The sequence below is a fragment of the Pristiophorus japonicus genome, chromosome 19 (assembly GCF_044704955.1).
Source record: "Pristiophorus japonicus isolate sPriJap1 chromosome 19, sPriJap1.hap1, whole genome shotgun sequence".
In the NCBI taxonomy this organism is placed as follows: Eukaryota; Metazoa; Chordata; class Chondrichthyes; family Pristiophoridae; genus Pristiophorus; species Pristiophorus japonicus.
In genome coordinates, this window is record NC_091995.1 from 4861263 (window position 1) to 4873530 (window position 12268).

A 12268-nucleotide genomic window follows, 5' to 3' on the forward strand; every position below is an offset into this window, starting at 1 on the left:
TATAGCTATTACTGAGACATGGCTGAAAGAGGGGCAGGTATGGAAGCTCAATTGAATTGCAAAACAAAAAAAGGCCGATCATACTGCTGAGAGTGTACGATAGGCCTCAAAAACAGTCAGAGGGACATAGAAGAGAAAATGTCAGCACATTTCTGAGAAGTGGAAAAACTATAGGGCAGTAGTAGTAGAGGCTTTCAACTACCGTAATATTAACTGGGATAAAATTAGTGTGAAAGGTATAGAGGGTACAGAATTTCTAAAATGCATGCAGGAGAACTTTTTTAGCCAGTACGTAGCAAGCCCAACATGGGAGAGGGTGGTTCTGGAGTTAATTTTAGAGACTGAAGCTGGGCATGTAGAAGGTGGAAGGCATTCAAGGAGGAGACCTGGAGGGTTCAGAGCAAGTATGTTCCCTTAAATAAAAGGGGTGGGACTAACAAATCCAGAGCCCCCCCATGATGTCAAGGGTAGGATAAAGAAAAAAAGGGAGGCTTATGACAGATAACAAGGGCTTAATTCTGCAGAAACTCCAGAGGAGTATAGAAAGTGCAGGGATGCAATTAAAAGTAAAATTAGGAAAGCAAATAGAGAGCATGTGGAAAATACTGCAGCCACTATAGGGGCAAGACATGTCGCATATATGGGACAACCAGTCACAACGGAACCAGACGCGATAATCACATTATCAAAAGCAAACAAATGGAAAGTCAAAGGCCGCCAACCTTCATCGAATCATAGGGTGCATAATCAGGTCAAAGAAAACGTCAGATGCCTGGTGACTACCACTGTTATGTCTTGAATAAAGAGTCAGACTAGATACTGCAAGCTCAAAGTAAGGTGTGACCGTAGTCCTTTATTACAGATCTCAGAGTGCCTCTCTGAGGCCTCCTTATTTACAGGTGCTCCCAAGGGATTTTGGGATCCCTTGGGACTCCAGGGAATAAGCCCTCTAGTGGTTAGACATGGTATTTACAGGTTTACATCCATAACAACACTCCCTGCCCCCCGCCTCTCCACCACCCCCAAAATCAATAGTGTAATTATTTATAACGTGAGTCAATCTGGGGCCTTCCTTTCCCTGCTTGATCATCTCGGTGCAAATGTTGATTTTGGTGAATCGTTTGTTGGGCCCTCGCTGCGCAGCTGGCCTTGCTGGGCTGCTGGGGGTGGTGAGTCCTGCTGGGCTGCTGCAGGTGATGGGTTCTGCTTCATGGTCAACTGCTGGGTCGGTTGCCACATGTGTGGGTTTTGGGAGATTGAAAAAGGTAAAGTCTATTGTGGGTTGTTCTGGATAGTCTGCAAATCTGAGTTTGGTTTGGTCCAAGTGTTTCCTGCAGGTGACTCCATTTGAGAGTTTGACCACAAACACCCTACTCCCCTCTTTGGCCAAAACAGTGCCAGGAAGCCATTTTACCTTGTCCATAGTTCAACACAAATACAGGATCATTTATCTCAATTTCGCATGACACATTTGCGTGATCATGATATGTATTCTGTTGAAGCCGCCTGCTCTCCACCTGTTCATGTAGATCAGGGTGGACTAACGAGAGCCTTGTCTTAAGTGCCCTTTTCATGAGCAGTTCAGCAGGAGGGATCCCAGTGAGCGAGTGGGGTCTTGTGCGGTAACTAAGCAGGACTCAGGATAAGCGAGTCTGCAGTGAGCCTTCAGTTACTCTTTTCATGCTCTGCTTAATTGTTTGAACTGCTCGTTCTGCCTGACCATTGGATGCTGGTTTAAACGGAGCAGATGTGACATGTTTGATCCAATTGCGGGTCATGAACTCCTTGAACTCGGCACTGGTAAAGCACAGCCCATTGTCACTCACAAGGACATCAGGCAGGCCATGCATGGCAAACATGGCCAGTAGGCTTTCAATGGTGGCAGCGGACGTGCTTGCCGACATTATCATGCATTCAATTTGTTTGGAGTACGCACTTACAATCAGTAAGAACATTTTTCCCAAGAATTGGGCTGCATAGAGAAACATAGAAACAAACAAACATAGAAAATAGGTGCAGGAGTAGGCCATTCGGCCCTTCTAGCCTGCCGCCATTCAATGAGTTCATAGCTGAACATGCAACTTCAGTACCCCATTCCTGCTTTCTCGCCATACCCCTTGATCCCCCTAGTAGTACGGACTTCATCTAACTTCTTTTTGAATATATTTAGTGAATTGGCCTCAACAACTTTCTGTGGTGGAGAATCCCACAGGTTCACCACTCTCTGGGGCGATTTAACTCCTTTAAGACCCGGAGCGTGAAGGATTAAGCCGTGGCCCCCGTTTAATACCTTTTCCACAGGGCCTCTCCTCCACAAACCTGCCCACCAAGTCTCCTCAAAACCAGGAGTGAGTCATTGATCATTGAAAGGTTACGAATCCTGGTGTGGACATGGGGTAAGGGTGGGTGCAGGGGGCAGAGGGGATTGGACAGGGGAGTGGGGGAGTGGGGGGGATCACACTTTGATGGGGACCTTCCCCTGGGCTTTCTGGAAGTCCTGCTGCAGCTTGCCGAGCGGCTCCCTGTGCTGCTCCGATTTCTTCTCCAGCTCCTTCATCTGCCCTTCGTACCGCTTTCTGTAAACAGGGGAAAAGACTTGCATTTATATAGAGCCTTTCACAGCCACCGGACCCCACAAAGCACTTTACAGCCAATGATGTATTTTTTGGAGTGTAGCCGCTGTTGTAATGTGGGAAACGCGGCAGCCAATTTGCGCACAGCAAGCTCCCACAAACAGCAATGTGATAATACCAGATAATCTGTTTTTGTTGTGCTGATTGAGGGATAAGTATTGGCTATAATTCCCTGTTCTTCTTCAACTGCCCCTCCAATAGTGCGGCGCTCCTCAGTGCTGCCCCTCCGACATTGCAGCGCTCCCTCAGTACTGCCCCTCCAATAGTGGGACGCTCCTTCAGTACTGCCCCTCCGACCGTGTGGCGCTCCCTCAGTACTGCGCAGCGCTTACTCAGTCATCATAGGCAGTCGGAATCGAGGAAGACTTGCTTGACTACCAAAGTGAGTTCTTTGATGGCTGAACAATCCAATACGAGAGCTACAGACCCTGTTACAGGTGGTAACAGACATTCATCGAGGGAAGGAGTGGGTGGGGCTGATTTGCCGCGCGCTCCTTCCGCTGCCTGCGCTTGACCTCTTCACGCTTTTTGCGTTGAGACTCGAAGATCTCAACGGCCTCCCGGATGCACTTTCTCCACCTCGGGCGGTCTTCGGCCAGGGTCTCCCAGGTGTTAGTGGCGATATCGCACTTTACCAGGGAGGCTATTAGGGTGTCCTTATAACGTTTCCACTGCACACCTTTGGCTTGTTTACCATGAAGGAGCTCCGCATAAAGCATTTGCTTAGGGAGTCTCGTATTTGGCATGCGAACTATGTGGCTTGCCCAGCGATCGAGTGTGGTCAGTGTTTCAATACTGGGGATGTTAGCCTGGACGAGGACACTGATGTTGGTGTGCCTGTCCTCCCAGGTGATTTGCAGGATCTTGCGCAGACATCTTTGGTGATATATCTCCAGTGACTTGAGGTGCCTTCTATACATTGTCCATGGCTCAGATCCATACAGGAGGGTGGGTATTACTACAGCCCTGTAGACCATGAGCTTGGTGGTAGATTTGAGGGCCTGGTCTTCACTCTTCCTCGGACAGCCGAAGGCTGCACTGAAGGCGATGTTGAATCTCCGCATCAATGTCTGCCTTCAGTACTGCCCCTCTGACAAAGCAGGACTCCCTCAGTACTGCCCCTCCGACATTGCAGCTCTCCCTCAGTACTACTCCTCTGACAGTGTGGCACTCCCTTAGTACTGCCCTTCCGACAGTGCGGCACTCCCTCAGTACTTCCCCTCTGATAATACGGCACTCCCTCAGTACTGCCTCTCCGACAATGCAGCGCTCCCTCAGTACTGTCCCTCCGACAATGCGGTGCTCCCTTCAGTACTGCCCCTTCGACAGTGCGGCGCTCCCTCAGTACTGCCCCTTCGACAGTGCGGCACGCCCTCAGTACTGCCCCTCCGACCGTGCGGCGCTTCCTCAGTACTGCACTGGTTTATGGGCTCAAATCTCTGGAGTAGAGCTTGAACCCACGACCTTGAGTCAGAGGCGAGTGTGTGCTATCCAGGGAGCCATGCAAGATAAGGAATGGCACAGGGGTCAGGGATGGTGCGGGGAACATAGGAGAGAAAGTAAAAGATAAGTGAAAGCACAGGTGTGAGGAAAATTCAGAAAATGAACCTTTAGCCAAAATTGAGAGTGTAAAATGAATTGGAGGCATGTCAGATTGCAGGCATCACGCTGAATAGAAACATAGAAAATAGGTGCAGGAGCAGGCCATTCAGCCCTTCTAGCCTGCACCGCCATTCAATGAGTTCATGGCTGAACATGAAACTTCAGTAACCCCTTCCTGCTTTCTCGCCATAACCCTTGATCCCCGAGTAGTAAGGACTTCATCTAACTCCCTTTTGAATATATTTAGTGAATTGGCCTCAACTACTTTCTGTGGTAGAGAATTCCACAGGTTCACCACTCTCTGGGTGAAGAAGTTTCTCCTCATCTCGGTCCTAAATGGCTTACCCCTTATCCTCAGACTGTGACCCCTGGTTCTGGACTTCCCCAACATTGGGAACATTCTTCCTGCATCTAACCTGTCTAAACCCCTCAGAATTTTAAACGTTTCTATGAGGTCCCCTCTCATTCTTCTGAACTCCAGTGAATACAAGCCCAGTTGATCCAGTCTTTCTTGATAGGTAAGTCCCACCATCCCGGGAATCAGTCTGGTGAATCTTCGCTGCATTCCCTCAATAGCAAGAATGTCCTTCCTCAAGTTAGGAGACCAAAACTGTACACAATACTCCAGGTGTGGCCTCACCAAGGCCCTGTACAACTGTAGCAACACCTCCCTGCCCCTGTACTCAAATCCCCTCGCTATGAAGGCCAACATGCCATTTGCTTTCTTAACCGCCTGCTGTACCTGCATGCCAACCTTCAATGACTGATGTACCATGACACCCAGGTCTCGTTGCACCTAAGATCACCTGGAATCACCGAGAGCTGCGCTTGCTTTGTTTTTAAGGCAGCCCTACTGCTATATAATTAAAACGATCCTGTCTTATGGTATAGGATGTTGGACTGAATTGGTGGTCAGAACAACATAAGAAATAGGAGCAGGAGTAGGCCATTTGGCCCCTCGAGCCTGCTCCGTCATTTAATACGATCATGACTGATCTGATCTTGGCCTCAACTCCACTTCCCCGCCGGCTCCCCATAACCCTCGACTCCCTTATCACTCAAACATCTGCCTATCGCCACCTTAAATATAATCAATGACCCAGCCTCCACAGCTCTCTGGGGTAGAGAATTACACAGAATCACGACCCTTGGAGAAGAAATTCCTCACCTTCGTTTTAAATGAGCGACGCGTTATTCTGAAACAATGCCCCCTAGTTCTAGATTCCCCCATGAGGAGAAATATCCTCTCTGCATCTACCCTGTCGAGCCCCCTCAGTGTCTTGTATGGTTCGATAAGATCACCGCTCATTCGTCCAAACTCTAATAAGTATGGGCCCAACCTGCTCAACCATATGCCAATCCCTTCATCTCAGGAATCAACCTTCTGACCTTTCTCTGAACAGCCGCCAGTGCAAGTATATCCCTCCTTAAATAAGGCGACCAAAACTGTACGCAGTGTACAGTTGTAGCAGGACTTCTCTGCTTTTATACTCTTATACCTCTTGCCAACATTCCATTTTGCCTTCCTGATCACTTGCTGTACCTGCATACTAATCTTTTGTGTTTCATGCACAAGGACCCCCAGGTCCCTCTGTACTGCAGTATTTTGTAATCTCTCCCCTTTTAAATAATAATTTGCTTTTTTATTTTTCCTACCAAAGTGGATAACCTCATACTTTTCCACATTATACTCCATCTGCCAAATTTTTGCCCACTCACTTAGCCTATCTATATCCCTTTGCAGATTTTGTGTATCCTCCTCACACATTGCTTTCCCACCTATCTCTGTATCATCAGCAAATTTGGCTACAGTACACTCGAGTCCCTTCATCCAAGTCATTAATATAGATTGTAAGTAGTTGCAGCTCCAGCACCAATCCCTGCGGCACTGGAAAATGAGCAGTTTATCAGTGCAGTAGAGGCGAGGTGACTAACATTTCTCCGCTGATGTACTCCAAGCGTTTAGCGACTGTGGACTTTGCTTCCTCCAGGTCCTGCTTGACCAGAACGGGACCGATCAGCTTGAAAATGGTGTTCGCTGCATCCAAGAGGTCCAACTCCTGAGGCAGAAAGAAAATAAGCAGGGATAATAAACAGGAAGCCGACACACTGTCCCCTTCCCTTCCCCTCCACCCCCCCACCCCGTCATCAGCAGGTTCAAACCTAACCCCGAGTTGCCAATGAGCAGAATGAGTTGGTGCGACAGTGTGTCACACTTACAACAGCAATCCCCCCCGCCACAAACTGTGTTCCCTGGCCACCGATTCCATCCCTTGCCTCAACTTCTGTCTGAGGCTGAACCACACTGTTCGCAACCTTGGTGTCGTATTTTACTCTGAAATGAGCTTACGGCCACATATCCACAGCATAACTAAAACCGCCTATTTCCACTGCTGTAACATCGCCCATCTCTGCCCCCTACCTCAGCTCATCCGCTGTTGAAGCCCTGATCCATGCCTTTGTTACCTCTAGACTTGACTATTCCAACGCACTCCTGACTGGCCTCCCACATTCTACCCTACGTAAACCAGAGATGAGCCAAAACTCGACAGCCTGTGTCTCACTTGCACCAAGTCCTGCTCACCCATCACCACTGTGCTCGCTGACCTACATTGGCTTCCGGTTCTCATCCTTATTTACAAATCCCTCCATGGCCCTCGCCCCTCCCGATCTCTGTAATCTCCTCCAGCCCCACAATTCCCCCGAGATGTCTGCGCTCCTCTAATTCGGCCCTCCTGACCATCCCTGATTATAATTGCTCCACCATCGGTGGCCGTGCCTTCAGCTGCCTGGGCCCCAAGCTCTGGAACTCCCTGAATAAACCTCTCCGCCTCTCTACCTCCTTAAAACTTACCTCTTTGACCAAGGTTTTGGTCACCTGCCCCGAGTTCTACTTACGCGGCTCGGTAAATTTTTATCGCATAATCCTCCTGTGAAGCGCCTTGGGACGTTTCACTGAGTTAAAGGCGCTATATAAATACAAGATGCTGTCTTGTAACCTTTTAAAAATCTCAGTGTGCAAGCGGTCACTGGCAAGGCCGGCAATTATCACTCAACCAAGTGGCTCACTGGGCCACCTCAGAGAGCAGTTAAGAGTCAACCACATTGCTGTGGATCTGGAATCACATGTAGGCCAGACCGGGTAAGGACGGCAGATTTCCTTCCTTCCCTGAAGGACATCAGTGAACCAGTTGGGTTTTTAACAACTTGTATTTACATAGCACATTAAACGTAGCAAAATGCCCCAAGGCGCTTAAGAAGAACTTTCTCAATCAAAACTACTTTGACACCGAGCAACAAAAGAAGAAATTAGGGCAGGTGACCAAAAGCTTGGTCGAAGAGGTAACATAGAAACATAGAAAATAGGAGCAGTATTAGGCCATTTGGCCCTTCGAGCCTGCACCGCCATTCAATATGATCACGGCTGATCCACTATCTCAACACTATATTCCCGCTTTTCCCCATAACTCTTGATGCCTTTTGTTTCTAGAAATCTATCGATCTCGCTCTTAAATATATTCAGTGACTTGGCCTCCACAGCCTTCTGTGGTAGAGAATTCCACAGGTTCACCACCCTCAGTGAAAAAATTTCTTCTCATCTTGGTCCTAAATTTCCTACCCCGTATCCTGAAACTGTGACCCCTTGTTCTAGACTTCCCAGCCAGGAGAAATATCCTCCCCGCATCCAGTCTCTCCAACCCAGTCAGAATTTTATACATTTCAATGAGATCCCCTCTCATTCTTCTAAACTCTAGTGAATAAAGGCCTAGTCGACCCAATCTCTCCTCATAAGACAGTCCTGCCATCCCAGGAATCAGTCTGATGAACCTTCGCTGCACTCCCTCTGTGACAAATATATCCTTTCTTCGGTAAGGAGACCAAAACTGCACACAATACTCCAGGTGCGGTCTCACCAAGGCCCTGTATAACTGTATTAAGACATCCCTTGCTCCTGTACTCAAATCCTCTTGCAATGAAGGCCAACATACCATTTGCCTTCCGAACTGCTTGCTTTCAATGACTGGTGTACAAGGATACCCAGGTCCCTCTATACATCGACACTTCCCAAGCCATGACCATTTAAATAATACTTTGTCCTTATGTTTTTCCTACCAAAGTGGATAACTTCACATTTATCCACGTTATACTGCATTCGCCATGTGTTTGCCCACATTTTCATCATCATCATAGGCAGTCCCTCGGAATCGAGGAAGACTTGCTTCCACTCTTAAAATGAGTCCTTAGGTGGCTGAACAGTCCAATATGAGAACCACAGTCCCTGTCACAGGTGGGACAGATAGTCGTTGAGGGAAGGGGTGGGTGAGACAGGTTTGCTGCATGCTCTTTCCGCTGCCTGTGCTTGATTTCTGCATGCTCTCGGCGATGAGACTCGAGGTGCTCAGCGCCCTCCCGGATGCACTTCCTCCACTTAGGGCAATCTTTGGCCAGGGACTCCCAGGTGTCAGTGGGGATGTTGCACTTTATCAGGGAGGCTTTGAGGGGTCCTTGTAACATTTCCTCTGCCCACCTTTGGCTCGTTTGCCATGAAGGAGTTCAGAGTAGAGCACTTGCTTTTGGAGTCTCGTGTCTGGCATGCAGACAATGTGGCCTGCCCAGTGGAGCTGATCAAGTGCGGTCAGTGCTTCAATGCTGGGGTGTTGGCCTGGTTGAGGCCATAATGTTGGTACGTCTGCCCTCCCAGGGGATTTGTAGAATCTTGCAGAGACATCGATGGTGGTATTTCTCCAGCGACTTGAGGTGTCTATTGTATATGGTCCATGTCTCTGGGCCATACAGGAGGGCGGGTAATAATACAGCCCTGTCGACCATGAGCTTGGTGGGGAGCGTCTTGAAGGGGGAAAGAGAGAGATAGAGAGGCGGAGAGGTTTAGGCAGGGAGTTATAGAGCTTGGGGCCCAGGCAGCTGAAGGCATGGCCACCGATGGTTGAGTAGTTAGAATCAGGGATGGTCAGGAGGGCAGAATTAGAGGAGCGCAGACTTCTCCTGGGGATGGAGGAGATTAGAGATAGGGAGGAGCGAGACCATGGAGGTGTCCCGCTTCAAGTTCCTAACTTGAGGTCCCTGCTTCTTGAGGTGTTGCTCCTAGGTTCTCTCTGGTTGACTCGCCTTTTCTCTCTACTTTTATATCATTCTTAGACTTAGTCTACATGCCCAACCTGCCCATGGGGTGACTCATATCTGAGTCCGCAGTCTTCCAGAACAGCTTTTGGTTGTTATGTATGTAAACCTGTAGATACCATGTCTAACCACCAGAGGGCTTATCCCGTGGAGTCCCAAGGGCTCCCACAATCCCTTGGGAGCACCTGTATATAAGGAGGCCTCACAGGCTAGAGAAGCACGTTGAGATCTGTAATAAAGGACTATGGTCACAGCTTACTTTGAGCTTGCAGTATCTAGCCTGACTCTTTGTTCAAGACATAACTGGCTATGAGCTATAGATGACGAACCCCACCGCAACAATGCAGAGAACCGTGGGCATTCTGAAAAAATTTTCAGAGGGAGATGATTGGGAAACCTTCGTGGAGCGACTCGACCAATACTTTGTGGCCAACGAGCAGGAAGGAGAAGCGAACGATGCCAAATGAAGGGCGATTCTCCTCACCATTTGCGGGGCACTAATGTATGGCCTCATGAAAAACCTGCTCGGTCCAGAGAAATCCACAGAAAAGTCATACAATGAGTTGTGCACACTGGTCCGGGAGCACCTAAATCCGAAGGAAAGTGTTCTGATGGTGCGGTATCAGTTCAACACGTACAAGAAGTCTGAAGGCCGGAAGTGGCGAGCTACGTCGCCGAGCTAAGGCACCTTGCAGGACACTGCGAATTTGAAGGACACTAGGAGCACATGCTCAGGGATTTCTTTGTACCTGGCATTGGCCATGAAGTAGTACTTTGCAAACTTTTGACTGTAGAGACCCCAACCTTGAGTAAAGTCATAGCAATAGCCCAGGTGACAATACCAGTGACAATACAAAACAAATTTCTCAGCACACTAGTGCTGCTGCAAGTACTGTGAACAAAGTAACGCTGTTTTCGAATCGAAATGTACAGGGCAGGATTTACACGCCTGCAGCTGCACATCCACAGATGGCTCAGAGCCCACCATCAAGGGTGGTGAATATAAGGCCATTAACACCTTGTTGGGGCTGTGGGAGTGATCATCATTTCCATTCATGCCGCTTCAAAGGATACGTTTGCAAGGGCATGTGAAGGCAAGCTGCAAACCCTGCTAATCCTGCAAATCACCATGTTGCAGAGGAGGACAGATCCACGGTGGATCACAACGAACCAGAGCCTCAGACCGAGGAGGCAGAGGTATATGGGGCGCACACATTTACCACAAAGTGTCTCCCGATAAGGCTGAAGGTTGAATTAAATGGACTTCCGGTGTCCATGGAGCTGGATCCAGGTGCAAGCCAATCCATAATGAGCAAAAAGACTTTCAATAAATTGTGGTGCAGCAAGGCCTCAAGGCCAGTCCTGACTCCCATTTGTACTAAACTGAGAATATACACAAAGGAACTGATTCCCGTAATTGGCAGTGCTACCGTAAAGGTCTCCTACGATGGAGCGGTGCACAAGTTACCACTCTGGGTGGTACCAGGTGATGGCCCCACGCTGTTCGACAGGAGTTGGCTGGGAAAGATACGTTGGAACTGGTACGATGTCCGAGCGATTTCGTCCGTTGACGACACCTCGTGTGCCCAGGTCCGAAACAAGTTCCCTTCACTGTTCGAACCAGGCATCGGGAAGTTCCAAGGAGCAAAAGTGCAGATCCATTTGATTCCGGGGCACGACCCATCCATCACAAGGCAAGAGCGGTACCTTACATGATGAGAGGGTGGAGATCGAGCTGGACAGGCTGCAACTAGAGGGCATCATTTCGCCGATCTAATTCAATGAGTGGGACAGTCCGATTGTTCCAGTCCTCAAGGGAGATGGCACCGTAAGAATCTGTGGTGGTTACAAAGTAACTATTAATCGTTTCTCAGTGCAGGATCAATACCCGCTACCAAAGGCAGATGACCTATTTGTGACGCTGGCAGGAGGGAAAACGTTCATGAAGCTGGACTTGATTTCGGCCTACATGACGCAGAAGCTGGCGGAATCATCGAAAGGCCTCACCTGCATGAACACGCACAATGGTCTCTTCATTTACAACAGATGTCTGTTTGGGATTCGATCAGCCATAGCGATATTCCAGAGGAACATGGAAAGCTTACTGTAGTCGGTCCCATGCACCGTGGTCTTCCAGGATGACATCTTGGTTACAACTCTTTAAGGGAAGCAAAATAAACATTAAATCGTGCCCCCGATCTGGGGGACACTCCAAACACTTTTCACGTGCCCTTTTTTTGGGGGGGTTTTTGTTTTTTACTTTCTATTTAAGTAACTTGAACTCTGGGGTTTGGGGGGGGGGGGGGGAAGTGGCTGTCTGTTTATCCGAGTTCACTCTTCTCCAGTTTGCCCCGCATTCTGTTCCACGGGATGCTGTATGATGTGGAGAAAGAGAGTGAGTGTGATTGTTGAACATGCAACGGGACTCGCTTCACGTGTTCCGTGCCTCAGAAAAATAAATATTTCTGACAATTTTCATCCGCACACGTCTGGAGTGGTTTGTGTGACGATACAAAGATGGGAGGAAAAGCAATGTGTGAGGACACAACAAATCTGCAAAAGGATACAGACAGGCTAAGTGAGTGGGCAAAAATTTGGCAGATGGAGTATAATGCTGGAAAGTGTGAGGTTATGCACTTTGGCAGAAAAAAAAATCAAAGAGCAAGTTATTTAAATAGAGAAAGATTTCAAAGTGCTGCAGTACAGCATGACCTGGGGGTACTTGTGCATGAAACATAAAAGGTTAGTATGCAGGTACAGCAAGTGATCAGGAAGGCCAATGGAATCTTGGCCTTTATTGCAAAGGGGATGGAGTATAAAAGTAGGGAAGTCTTGTTACAGTTATATAGGCTATTGGTGAGGCCACACTGGAATACTGCGTGCAGTTTTGGTTT

At 48.5% G+C, this 12268-nt stretch overlaps 1 protein-coding gene across 1 annotated transcript; it reads right to left on the reverse strand.

Moving 5' to 3' along the window:
• Positions 1–2426: 2426 nt before the first annotated feature.
• LOC139230633 (prefoldin subunit 6-like) lies at positions 2427–11002 on the reverse strand. The gene is made up of 3 exons (XM_070862447.1): positions 10874–11002; positions 6171–6295; positions 2427–2576 (listed from the first exon to the last, which is right to left on the reverse strand). The coding sequence occupies exons 1-3, from the start codon at positions 11000–11002 to the stop codon at positions 2456–2458; spliced, it is 375 nt and encodes a 124-aa protein (XP_070718548.1). The 3' UTR covers positions 2427–2455.
• Between the last annotated feature and the right edge of the window lie 1266 nt (positions 11003–12268).